Here is a 14,040-nt window from a genome sequence, read left to right on the forward strand (position 1 = left end):
GAAGGTGCATGCACATGAGTCCACAGAAGCTTATGTTGAAGAAAAAAAGCAGCTTGAGTTAGACTTTGATAACAAAGCAAAAATAAATTTATAGATAATGCTCTGAATTGGTCAGTTTTAAAATCTGGTGGTGCTTCAGCATTATGAGCCTACACATTCTTTTTGAGAAGCTGCTTCAACACAATGGATGAAGCCGGGTTTACTGATGAGATGGAAAATTCAACCAATATCAGGATTTGGTTTCAAAGTTACCTTTTAGACCAGGGGTCGGCAACCCTAGGCACTCGTGCCACAGTTGGCCGTGCCATCAGTTAACCCTGATGGCACGGCCATAGCTGGACTGGCCATCGGGCATACCGGGCATTGGCTCGGTGGCCCGATGATTTTTTTTTTTTTTTTTTTTGTAACGGTATAAACAATGAAAGATGGTGGATTGGCCAGATGCTGGCCGGTGTGTAAAAATAACTCAGTTGTTTGGTGGTGGCATCGCGGAGCTTCCACAGATTCAGTAAAATTAACAAGTGGTGGAGGCCAGCAGGTGGTTGAGGGAGATCGGAGGCAGGATGAGGAGAGACCCGAGGCGGCCGCCAGTCCGAGCGTCAGGTGAACTGAACTTCAGGTAAGAAGTTATGACCTGCAGTCTATCTGGGTCAGATATAAACCAAGTTTAGGTGTAGTTTATTTTCGTTGTGCTTACTTTTTACAGTCAGTTACAATAACTCCCGTGCTAGCTAGCATGATGGAGTTTCTATGCAGCTGGGTGGGTGCTTTGATGTTACTGATGTTGAACTTTATTTAATTCATAAGGTTAGTTAGTAGAGTTGCCAACCGTCCCGTAATAAGACGGAATCCTCCCGAATTCAGAGAAATTATTATGCGTTTTGTGTTGAGCTGAGAGGGGACGCAGTTTGTCCCGGACTTCAGCTAGAATGAAAAAGACACAAAGGTGGAGTTATTCTGCGTCTTTGCTGCACAGCTGCCTCTTCTTCTCTCATTCTCTCCCCTGTTGCTTTAATCATGAAACTGATCAATGATCAGCTGATCGGCTTTTCTCTCTTGTTTGTTTATCGCCCACTTTGCGCCAGAAACAGGAAACCAGCGGATGTCGCACTAAACAACAGCAGCACGTTTTTTTTTTTAAGTAGCTGACAGCTGGTAACTGTGCAGGGGCGGGTCTAGCAAAGTTTTGCCAGGGGGGCATGTAGGGCATTAACAGGGAAAGGGGGGCTGTTACGTCCCCTGGCTAGTCTAGGGGGTTGAAGGGACGAACATAACGGTGGATAGAGAAGGAGGAGCCAAGATTGTAATTTTAGAAGGTTTATTTAATACTGGTGATAGGATTTGGGTTCAGACTGTATACGTCAGGGAGAGCCAAGGCCAACATAACAAACAAAACATCCCTGATGTAGAAATAAAAGAAACTTACCTAACTACAAAGAAACGAAATATACAACCTATAACCATAACCTACCTAACAACACATAAACAGGAGAAAACAGGGTGTCAAAACAAAAGGCAGCTCTCCCCTACAAGCAGTCCGAACATGAAACAACAATGGTCATACAAGATACAAAGGCATGCAAGCCTGCACAGGTATGGCAACCAAAATGGCCAGAGGGCAGAAGCACAGCTCCACAGGCCTTAAATAGTGCTCTGCTGATTACCAATTAGCCGGACTCTGCGCAGCATCCAATCAGGACAGAGGAGGTGGAGCCTGGACAAAACAAAGGGTTAGTAGGGAGAAGAGACATCCTCCTGGGGGATGTAACACCCCCACCCAGAAAAACAAACGTATAAGTTTGTTAACCTTACACCATCACATTCTTGAGAGGGCATCGGCCACAATGTTTTCACATCCTCTCTTATGCTTTATTTCAATGTTGTAATTTTGTGAAATTAAAGCCCACCTCATCAATCGTTGATTGTTGTTATACATACGAAAGAGGAACACGAGAGGATTGTGATCAGTGAAGACCTCTACAGGTTGGGAAGTAGATCCCACATACACATCAAGGTGTTGAAGAGCCAGAAGCATGGCCAGAGTCTCCTTTTCAATTGTCGAGTACCGTCTTTGATGAGTATCGAACTTCTTGCCAAAGAAGCAGACAGGATGACTCACTCCTTGTCCATCATCCTGAAGAAGAACAGCTCCAGCCCCCACCTCACTGGCATCCACTTCAAGCTTGAAAGGTTTAGAAAAGTCTGGAGCAACAAGAACAGGTGAACTCGACAGAAGACCTTTTGCACATTCAAAAGCATGTTGACACTACTCAGGACTCCAAATGAATGGTACCTTCGGTGAAGGTACCACCGAAGGTGGTGTTACAAAGGTGGTGTTTGTCAGTGGTGTTACGACTTCAGAAAAATTCCTACAGAAACACCTGTAGTAACCAACCATCCCCAGAAATCTGCGCAGCTCACGGCGTGTTGTTGGCACAGGAAAGTTGAGGATGGCATTAACCTTTGCACTGATAGGGCGAACCTTGCCCTGCCCAACTTCCTTTCCAAGGTAGGTCACTGTAGCCTTACCAAACTCGCATTTAGCCAAGTTGAGGGTCAAGGAAGCATCAGCTAAACGCTTGAACACAGTGGTTAAAGTGTCGACATGCTCTGACCAGTTGGAAGAATAGATGACCACATCATCAAGATAAACATTACAGTTTGCCACACCAGATAATCAGTGTTGGGTAAGTTACTTTAAATTAGTAACTTAGTTACATTACTAGTTACTTCTATCAAAAGTAACTCAGTTACTTCAAGTTACTCGTTACTTTCAGAGTAACTAGTTACTAGGGAAAGTAACTTTGGTTTTACTCAGAATTCTCTTGTTAATGTGTTGCTTCCGTAACTGGATACCCAGCAAGATTGCCAGTCTTCTAGCTTGCTTGCTTACTTGCCACAAGTGCACTGTGCCACCTACCAATAGAAAGGAAAAAATAATGTGCACATTTCCACGAGAGAAATCCCACGCCTGATTCTATGCTAGCCTGCTTTTTACATCCAACACAAAAACTGCAGTCGTGGTGCTTTCGATTGTACTCAGAACTCGGAAATTCTGCCTTCTGAATAGGAAGATGTAGGTAACACCAGACTGAAGATGAGCTGCATACAGAGCTGGACTGGGACAAAAAAATCGTCCCGGGCATTTTGACTAGAGACCGCCCCACCATTATAGGAAAAATCATAAAGCCTTTGAATGAAAATAAACACTGTTGTGACAGTGATGTACACTGTTCTGATGGTATATATGTATCAATCTATCAATTGTTTGTTGTAAGACTCAGATAATTATTTTTTTAAAAGTGAGACATTTTAAATGAGAATAAGAAAGTATTTCCTTGTGCCCCCCTTTCCCTTTTAATGCCCTACATGGACCCCTGGCAACACTTTGCTAAACCCGCCCCTGCACAATTACCAGCTGTCAGCTACTTAGAAAAGGATCCTGGTGTTATTTGTCTCTCAGAAACAGTTCATAACTTCCCTTCAACTCATTCATGTCACCTAAAAGGTAAACCTTTTTCTCCATCACAGCTCTGATGATTCAGTAAGGACATCTCCTGGTTTCATCTGCATGTTTCCCTCTCACCACATATCCAAACCGATATCATGACCAGCAGCTTTACAGCTGTGGCTCCAGCAAACATCAGCTGATACTAGAAATTAATATTAAATAAATTCTAACAACAGCTGATCAAGCTTAAAAGTGCTGCTGTTGTTTACCGCGACATCCGCTGGTTTCCTCTTTCTGGCGCAAAGTGGGCGATAAATAAACAAGAGAGAAAAGCCGATCAGCTGATCATTGATCAGTTTCATGATTGAAGTAGAAACAGGAGAGGGGGTGAGAGAATGAGAGAAGAAGAGGCAGCTGTGCAGCGTAAACACAGAATAACTCCAGCTTTGTGTCTTTTTCATTGTAGCTGAAGTCCGGGACAAACTGTGTTCCTTTTCACCTCAATACGAAATGCGTGATATTTTCTCTGAATACGAGACGATTCCGTTTTTTACGGGACGGTTGGCAACTCTAATAATTAACCTTATGAACAAAATAAAGTTCAACATCACTAACATAGCACCCACCCAGCTGTATAGAACCTCCGTCATGCTAGCTAGCACGCAGTACGAAAAAGTCAGCATAACGAAAATAAACTCCACCTAAACTTGGTTCATATCTGACCCAGATGGACTGCAGGTTATAACTTCTTACCTGAAGTTCAGTTCAACTGACACTCTCGGACCAGCGGCCGCTTCGGGTCTCTCCTCTTGCCTCCCTTTTCCTTCATCCACCTGCTGGCTTCCACCACTTGCTAATGTTATTGAATCTGTGGAAGCTCCGCGATAGCCACCACACGAAGTAACGAATAACGAGCCTATCTAAATCCCAGTAACGAGTAACGCGTTCCTGGTTTTGGCATAATAACTAGTTACCGTGCTCGTTACCACAATAATAACGTAGTTACTGTAACGCGTTAGTCCCAACACTGCAGATAATACAGTTGACATTAACCTCTGAAAGGTAGCAGGAGCATTTCTCATTCCAAATGCCATGACTGTATATTGTAAAAAGTGATCAGGTGTTACGAAAGCTGAGATTTCTGATGCTCTTTCTGTCAAAGGAACTTGCCAATAACCCTTAAGAAGGTCAAGCTCACTCACATAAGCAGCAGATCCGACGCTGTCAATACAGTCCTCAATACGGGGCAGTGGGAAGGAATCAGGTATTGTTACTGCATTTAACTTGCGGAAATCTGTGCAAAAGCGAGGTGTTCCATCTGATTTTGGCGTAACCAGGCACGGAGAACTCCATGGACTATAGCTTGGGATAGCCAATCCATGCTTCAGAAGGTAGTCTACTTCTTTGTTCATCATTTCCCTTTTTGCCATATTCACACGGTAAGCATGCTGCTTAATAGGCACTGCATTCCCAACATCAATGTCGTGCTCTATTACAGTAGTACGGGAAGGCATGTCCCCAAAGAGTTTTAAATGAATGTTGACGAGCCTTTCAATGTCTAACTGTTGCTCACGGGTCAAGTGGGACAGTGGGTGCAGTTATTCTTCTGAGTGGGACAGCTTCTGGAAAACGAGTCGAAGTACACATTGCAGTCAGTAAAAACTGATTACCATTCTTTGTCTTGGGCAATGGACCAACACAGTCCACAATGACACGTTCAAAAGGTTCACCAAGTACTGGTATAGGATGAAGAGGAGTTATAGGAACTGTCTGGTTTGGCTTTCCTGCAATCTGACATGTTTTACAAGTGTGGCAAAACTGAACTACATCAGCCTTCAATCCTGGCCAAAAGAAATGGTTGAGTATCTTGTTGTACGTTTTTGTAACTCCCAAATGACCAGACAGGGGGTGCTCATGTGCAAGGGAGACTACGTAGTGACGATACTCAAGAGGCACAACAATCTGATAAGTAGTGCTCCAGTCACAGTCATCAGAACAGCTTCCCTCTACGTCCGCTGTTAAACTTGGGTGGGCAGTCCACTTGCGCATCAAGACCCCATCTTCCAAGAAATAAGAAGCCTTTTTATTTCCTGTTTCAGAAAGAGAAGTAAAGCATTTAGTCAATGAGGGATCAGACTTCTGAGCAGCAATAAGGCTTTCACGTGTGACTGGCAAGTCTAACTGTGAGAGATGGAGATCCTTCCACTTCTCAGTAGTATCCTTTGAGCCATTTTTAAGATCAATCAGGGTTTGCAAATCATCTGTAGCCAGAGCCTGAGCCAACAAAGAGTCTGACAAATCAATTTCTGCAGCTTTACGTCTTGCTTGAGCCCTGGTGAGAACACAAGCAGGAAAAACAGATGGGAAACATGTTGCTAGGTCGTTGCTCTTCAAGTTTGATTCTGGATCATTTGTTACTTCGGGAACAGGTTGCACTTTTCCACCAGCAATATCATTTCCCAAAATAAACTGCACCCCTTTTATGGGAAGTGAGGGGCGTACTGCCACAGAGAAGATGCCATTAACCAACTTTGACTTGATGTGTACATAATGCAAAGGAGCTTCAACATAGCCCATTTCAACTCCTTGAATCAGAATGCTACCATGACAAGAGGAATGGTCACTCAAGGGTAATACATCAGATAAAATCACAGATCGTGACCCTCCCATATATCGGAGTATTCGAATGGGTTTTTCATCCTCAGGCTTCCCACTCAATGACACAGTCCCATCTAAGAGGAAGGGTTTGAAGCAGGGATCAACTCCATCACTTTGGTCCCCTCTCTCAGCATGAATGGTTTTAATTAAACCTACTCCTTTTGGTGACTGGTTCTTGCGCTTCAAAGTGGGACATTCAACAACAACATGGCCAAGTTTATGACAATAGAAACATTCCCTTTCAGTCCTTGAAGCAAAAGTCTGTTGTGGGCTTGAAGGAGCCTTTCGTGGGGGAGGTTCTCTGGTGGTAACTTCACGTTTCTGCACAAAAACAGTTTTATGAGTCAGCACTAGGGATGGGTATCGAAAACCGGTTCTTGTTGAGAACCGGTTCCCACTGTTTCAATTCCTTGGAATTGTTTGCCATTTTTGCAAACGATTCCCTTATCGATTCCAGTCGCCCCGAATGACGTCACCACGTTGCGGAGCGTCATTTACCTGGCAGGAAACACGACGCCTAAGCGGCTTAAACGCTCAAAAGTTTGGTTATACTTTACGAGAACGGATGACAACAGGACAACTTGCAATACTTGCAAAGTAGATATTTCATTTAAGGGAGGAAACACTACGAATATGCAAAAGCATTTGCTCACAAAACACGCGATAACCTTAAATGGATGTCGTGATTTTAATTCTGCTCCGGACTCGTGAATCTCAACCCAGCAGCAGCGTTAACGTTTGCACGTCCTCTCCCGTTAATGCGGCAGGTAAATAATCAACTAACAGTGCATATTATGTTAGCGCGATCTGCCTTATTACAAAACCTGCCATTACTGTGCGCTGCATTTAGGTGACCATGATGAGAGAGACAGAGTCTGGCTGGCGCTTGCTGGCAGTTGTCGCTGCAGTCTACCGGTAGTGTCTCCTTTCCGGCCAGGATAGACGAATGTCACCGAGCAGTGACTGAGTTTGTGGTAAAAGGCTTGCACCCATTTGCCACAGCAGATGCCCCCGATTTTCGGTAAGTGAATGTGTTTAATTGTAGGCAGGGACATTACTGGATATTCTTGTGTAATTGTTACAGAATAATTTATGTTATACTTTGTTATTGCTACAGAAGAATATTTATTTTATTGTTTTACATTTACAATTTTTTCCCCGGGGACCCTGTGACACCCCATTGAAGAGCCGTAGGCTGGATCTCTTAAGATCTCACTGTTGGGTTTGTAAGGCCATGTTACTGCTAAATTTCTGTCTTGTTCAAAGAGAAGATATAAAACAAAGTTCTAAGCTAATCGACCTTAGTGTTCTCCTTTTTTTTAAAAAAGAATCGATAAGAGAATCGATAAAGAATTGAATCGTTAAACAGAATCGAAAATGGAATCGGAATCGTGAAAATCTTATCAATACCCATCCCTAGTCAGCACAAATTCATCAGCTATCACAGCTGCTTCTTTCAAAGTGTAAACCTTCTGTTCATTAAGGTGTACAACAATGCGTTCTGGCAGGCCATTTTTGAACTCTTCCAGCAGTATCAGTTCACGTAAGGAGTTGTAGTCAGGAACTTTACTTGCTGTTATCCATCTATCAAAAAGAGTAGCTTTTTCACGAGCAAACTCTACAAAAGTCTGATTTGCTGTTCTTTTGTGATTACGAAAGCGTTGCCTATACGCTTCGGGAACAAGTTCATAAGCAGCAAGGATAGCAGACTTCACTACATCATATTTCAAACTTTCTTCCAAAGACAAAGCAGAACAGACTTCTTGTGCTTTGCCTACCAATTTGCACTGAAGAAGCAATGGCCAAACTTCTCTTGGCCAGTGCAATGAGGCAGCAACACGTTCAAACACATTGAAATATGTATCAACTTCTGATTCACGAAATGGAGGTACCAACACAATGTTTTTACTCACATTAAAACCACCTGGGTTTACATGGGAGGAGGTTGTTTCACCAACAGATGAATTTGCAGAACTAGGTTGAGTAGTAGTGCTTCTTGAAGTCTGTGCCTGTAACTCCAACTGACGCAGTCTGACCTCCCTTTCAATCTGCAACTCCAGCTCCAACCTTTTCAGCTTTAACACCTTTTCTGTCTCTGCTTCCAACTCCAACCTGCGAAGTTCCAACTCTGCCTGACGAGCTTGGGCTTTATCCTGAGCCTCCAACTGTAATTTAGCCAAACGTACCTTGAGTAATACTTCTTGTCTTGAACGAGGAGAAGATGGAGTAGCAAAAGAAGGTGAGCCATTAGTGCTTAAATTTTCCACCGTTTGTTGCTCCACAGCAGCAGGGTTTTGCCCTTCTTCCTTTAACACAGCAGGCTTCACTCCTTCATTACGGGTCCTGTCAAGAGGAACTGGCAAACGAGGTGATTTAGAAACAGGAAGCAGGCCTTCCTCTACAAGTTTGTTTGAAACAGCAGTTTTCAAGTCCTCTTTCACCATTTGCCTTGATACAGCCTGGACAAAACAAAGGGTTAGTAGGGAGAAGAGACATCCTCCTGGGGGATGTAACAGGGGCACAAAGAAATACTTTATTTTCATTTAAAATGTCTGTCTGTTATTAAATAATTATCTAAATCTTACAACCAAAGTTTTTATCTGACGTAAAATGTATAGAAATCATACATATACCAACAAGACAGTGTACATCACTGTCACAACAGCGTTTGTTTTCATTCAAAGGCTTTATGGCTTTAATACCTGGTGGGCCGGTCTTTAGTCAAAATGCCAGGGCTGTTTTTTTGTCCCAGTCCAGCCCTGGGCACGACACACAGTGAATTAATCTGAGAATGTGCATCAAAAAATAAATGGCCACACCAGCGGTGCACATCACAAATCAGCTCGCATAGACACATTAGTTGTGCCGCTTCTTAATGACGGTATCTTAACTAACAACCCCAACTACCAAATTCAACTTGTAATTGGCTAATAATAACTCAGCCTACTGGTAAGAGGGACGTTGTTAGCTTTCCACATTCTGACACTTCAAAAGCTTCAGGAGCTGTCCACTCAGCACAGCATCAGCACCACGGAGATACACGGATACATCCGTAGACTCGAGACACAATGCATTTTTGGGACTTTCAGGTGTATGGACCAATGTTTTATTTTCTGATCAAACCAGAAATCTTTAATGAGCAGCTAGATTTGTCTCGCATTAACTGGCTGAGTTAATGCCAGTGTTGCCAGTTGCAACATCGAAGCAGCTGGAATCCACAGCTGTGTGTGTTCATGGAGCTTGCATTTTCACCTGCTGGACATCACTACCTGACAAGTTTAACTGTCTTCAGAACATTGCAGAGGCCTTATTGACAGTATTTGGCTCTAATATCTGTGTGAGTCGATTTTCTCTCAGATGAGTGTCCTCAGGTAGCCGTCTGAATGCTGGACACTCAGAGACCTGTGTGTCTGAGTGGGAGACCAGAGATCATATTAACATGTGTGTCTCTGTATTAACAGACATGCCATATTGGCTTAGTTTATTTTTCTTATCATTGTTGTGAGTAGACCATAAATAGCATTTGTATTTTCTGTTGTACACTCCATTTGCTGTTATGGAGTTCTTGTTATGGATAAAAAATGTCTTTTTTTTGTTTCAAAATAGGTGATAACTATTCGCTGATAGCTGCCAACATCTGCAAACAAATGTAATTCTATAAAGTGGTTCTATATAGTGTGTAACTGTTAATATAGAGCGTTATTAAATTTATTGCTAATGCAATCATATGGCACATTGACCTCTGAGGAAATTTTAAATGGCACTCGCCATCAGAAAGGTAGCCTACCCCTGGTCTAAACTCTCCCCGTTGTCCCCCAGGGTGTTAGAGATGATAGGACAGATTAGGGCTGTTCGATATAACGAAATATACCAGATGACGATATAAAAACGTCTATCGTTTCCTATTACGCTATCGTTTGTTTCATGGTGTCGTAAAATTAACTGTTTACAGCAATATTTTTTCATCGTTTTGATGGTCACTGTAGTGGCTATATTAATTTCTTAAAGTTCTCTCTTTCTCTTATGTTTAATATAACCACACTATGGACGGACAAGCACCTGTTTTTACGTGTTGTCGTTAGCAGCAATGATGGTAAAACCATCGCGTAGCTCCGCTGTCCGCTTGTTTGTTTTCCACGTAAACCTTTCACAATAAAGCTCAAGATCCTGTTGAGACTTTTCAAAATAAACTGAATCACGGGAAAGAGTATGCAGTGTTTATGGATGAGAAGCAAAAAAGAGCCGTCAGGTGCTAAAAAATAAACCTTAGACTCAAACTTTGAAAGAAAATGGTGGCCGTTACAACTTATGTCTAAAAATGTATAGTTTCATGCATCGGTTAAAACACTCGACTCCTGGTAAAGGACGCTCAGCTGGAAACACTTCACGCAAGGTGAGTTGCCCGAGATTCACAGAATTTACAGAAAATGTTACATTTTTATGATTTATATCGTTGTCAGGACAATAAATGTCTTATATCGGGATATGAGATTTTGGTCATATCGCACAGCCCTAGGACAGATGTTGTTAGTTATATGACAATTGATTAGTTCATTTGGCAATATTGAAGCTTAAATTCTATGCTACCATTCTCGTTTTTTTCGCCAAATCTCCGGCGTCTGACGTCACCTACAACATGGGTCGCTTACCTTTTCCCGTCACTTCTGTCACTTACCTCTGTACTTTTACTTTTGATAGTTTTTTATGACTGTTGTTTTGGGTTTCCCAGGGTTTAGTTGTGTTCCCTCTGTTTGGTGTCTTCCCTGCTTGTGTATCCCCTTAGTGTAGTAGGTCTCTGAGTCTGTGTCATTACGTGTATGTGTTTCCTGTTTTACTTTGAAGGTCTCTGTCTTATGTCAGTGTGTTCTGTTTACATTTCCCCTGCATCATCAGCTGTTATGTCTCTTAGGTGTGTTTTCCTCCTGTTTCCCATCCCCTGATTACTGGTGTGTGTATTTATAGTGTGTGTTCACCCGTCCTCGTTGCTGGTTCGTCTGCGTCTCTCCGTCTGTCTTTCTGTGTATTTCCCCGTACCTCCCTGCATCTTGGTTTCTGGTTAGTTTTTCCAGTTTAGGTTTTCTTAGTTTCATGTTTCACCCACGTCATCCCTGTTTTGTCCACTGCTGTTAAATAAACTAACTTGCACCAGAGCTGCCGCATCTTGGGTCCTATCTACTACTCATTAGGGTGATTTTCATCCAGCTCTGCATTTACTAATTAGTTTGTCTGTAATATATATATATATATATATATATATTTATTTATATTTTTTTTTTTTTTTTTTTGTGGTTTTACTGGTAAGCACTTTTGTATACTTTGGTCTTTAAATGTGCTATACAAATAAATATGATATGATATTACATAGGATTTCAGACCCAGCAACACGCTCAGACAAAAACTGGTTCACCCGAAAGACAAAACGCCAAAACACAGACTTAACAATGTGGTGTATGCTGTACAGTGCAGCGAGAAATGCCCAGACCTCTACATTGGAGAGACCAAACAGCCACTTCACAAGCGCATGGCACAACACAGAAGAGCCACCTCCACAGGACAAGACTCAGCAGTCCATCTGCATCTTAAGGATAAAGGACACTCTTTCGAGGATGCCAATGTTCACATTTTGGACAGAGAGGACAGATGGTTTGAAAGAGGAGTGAAAGAAGCCATCTATGTCCACTGTGAGCGACCATCTTTGAACAGAGGCGGGGGTTTACGACACCAACTCTCTGCCATCTATAATCCAGTTTTGAGATCCCTTCCCAGACGCCTTAACGCCCACTCACATCCTGGGCCATCTGACCTCAGGAATTCGCATGATAAGGTGGGGCCAGGTTTCACAATGAACACACCCGAAACTCTGGCTGATTGGGACCCACACCCGCTTTCACACCTTGGCTCAGGCGATTAGAGGATCATCAGGGGGTCCTTTTGTCCCTCTGTGGGGGGATACTCCCACTAGGTTTATATCTGGGACTCTCCACCATTTGACCTTAGAACTGAAGAAGCTTCTCGGATGAGAGGTGAAACGTCTTCAAGTAACTTAAAGAAGTCCAGACGCTTTTCTTTGCAAGCTCCTTTGACTACGATGACCTGGATGACTGAGAACCTTCACAGAGATATTACATAGGCAAACTTAATTATTACATCTGAGAACAATGTGGATAAACAAGTGCTCATACAAGTGCTCATGGAGACTTATTTTATAAATCTGGATAATAGTCTAGATCAGATCTCACTGACAGACTGTGGACATTATGGAACCCTTAATGTGACGCCATCTTCCCTCCTTCATCTGCAGATTAAAACTAAACAAAGATAGTCTGCAGGTCTGAGAGAGAATGAATCATTGTGTCTTGTCAAACATAGTAAGAAGCTGAAGCACAGACGTGAAGAGTAGATGTTCATCAGATTATGATGTCACTCTTTTTGTCTTCATATACATTCATACTGTGTTTATGATGCAGATTTTCTTCTTTTATAATAACACATTTTATTTTCTATAATCAAAGACAGACTAGTTCGGAATTCTCAGAAACTCACTGTGAAGTTATGGCCCCATCTCTGTCCAGCCCCTCCCATCTAACAGAGCTGGACATGAGCGGAAACACCCTGCAGGATTCAGCAGTGAAGCTTCTGTGTGCTGGACTGGAGAATCCAAACTGTCGACTGGAAACTCTAGGGTGATTTCACTAATTGCAGCTCTTATCTTTATTTATATTTCAGATCTTTGATTGAATTCTTTAGTTCATAATTGTTCGGGAAATGTCTGAAGACATATGTGAAGAATTTTGAGTGCTTAAAGTCTTTCCAAACGACTGAATAACAGTTTTTCCTTTCGACTTCAAAAAGAAGTCACAGACTTGAGCAGGGTTTATTTAAAGGCTGACAGTGGAGTGGTGATAGGGAGATTTTTGACAATCAGTACATTCACATTACAGCTGATGAAAGAATCTGTGTATATGATTAAACAGCTGATTGCTCGCAGCTTGTGCACTGTTGGATCATGAGATGTTCATTTGGCTGAAGTCTGTAAGTCATGGTGCAGCCTCAGAATGGACCGAGTTCCCCAGATCACTGCAGCATCCTTAGCATGGAGGTTTCTTCCTCAGTCTTGGAGCCCCTAAAGGGTCCATCCACACCACCAGGGTCTTCTCCCTCGCCTTTTCTTTGTCCTTGTACTTCAGTGGCTGTGCTGTGTCTATGTTTGTGTAGTGTTGCTCTCCCATGGAAGTGCTGATGTCCCTGCCTTGAGTAAGGTGCTGGTCTTTCTTCAGGTGGAAAAGCATCCTTCACTGACCAAATGAACAAAGGTCTAGTGCAGGGGTCCCCAATCCCAGGCCGGTGTCCCTGCAGGTTTTAGGTGTCCTTGATCCATCACAGCTGATTTAAATGGATAAATTACCTTCTCAACATGTCTTGAAATTCTCCCGAGGCCTGGTAATGAACTAATCATGTGATTCAGGTGTGATGACCCAGGGTGAGATCTAAAACCTGCAGGGACACCGGCCCTCGTGGACTGGGATTGGGGACCCCTGCTCTAGAGTTTGATCCCTTCTAGTATGACAGGAAACATACTGATTAGAGTTTCAAAGTATCTTTGCAAGCAGAAATTTGTCAAATGAGCCAGTATACCTAAGCGGTATAAGCAATCACCCCACGCCAGTATTTAAAGGCTGTACTGAGTCCTGAGTGTTGTTGTTGTTGCTTTTAGTGTGCGTTTGCGAGCTGCAAAGCTGCAGCCATTTGTATGTAGCAGCAACTGTAATAATAAAAGTTTGCTGGAAAGCATGCGTACATGGTCCAGTCTATCGTGTATCTATTACTCAAACTTGTAGTGAAGAGAAGTTGATCATCAGTGACACGGTCTTTAAAATACTCCTGTTAGAAATGTACAAGTTTAATATGAAAAATTGTTTTCTCGTGTGTTT

General features: G+C 42.6%; 1 protein-coding gene across 2 annotated transcripts in view; it reads left to right on the plus strand.

Moving 5' to 3' along the window:
• The window catches only part of LOC146389501 (ribonuclease inhibitor-like), a 35,927-nt gene that overhangs the window by 3,218 nt on the left and 18,669 nt on the right, over positions 1–14,040 (plus strand). The window contains exon 3 of one of the 2 annotated variants that reach the window (XM_084911475.1): positions 12,622–12,792. The exons of the other annotated variant lie outside the window; for it this stretch is intronic. Within the exon in view, the coding sequence (XP_084767601.1) occupies positions 12,622–12,792 (171 nt within the window). The remainder of the gene's footprint in view (positions 1–12,621; positions 12,793–14,040) is intronic. 2 annotated transcript variants of the gene reach the window in all.

Source organism: Perissodus microlepis, chromosome 3 (assembly GCF_051167445.1).
Source record: "Perissodus microlepis isolate ML-2025 ecotype Zambia chromosome 3, ASM5116744v1, whole genome shotgun sequence".
NCBI classification, from domain to species: domain Eukaryota; kingdom Metazoa; phylum Chordata; class Actinopteri; order Cichliformes; family Cichlidae; genus Perissodus; species Perissodus microlepis.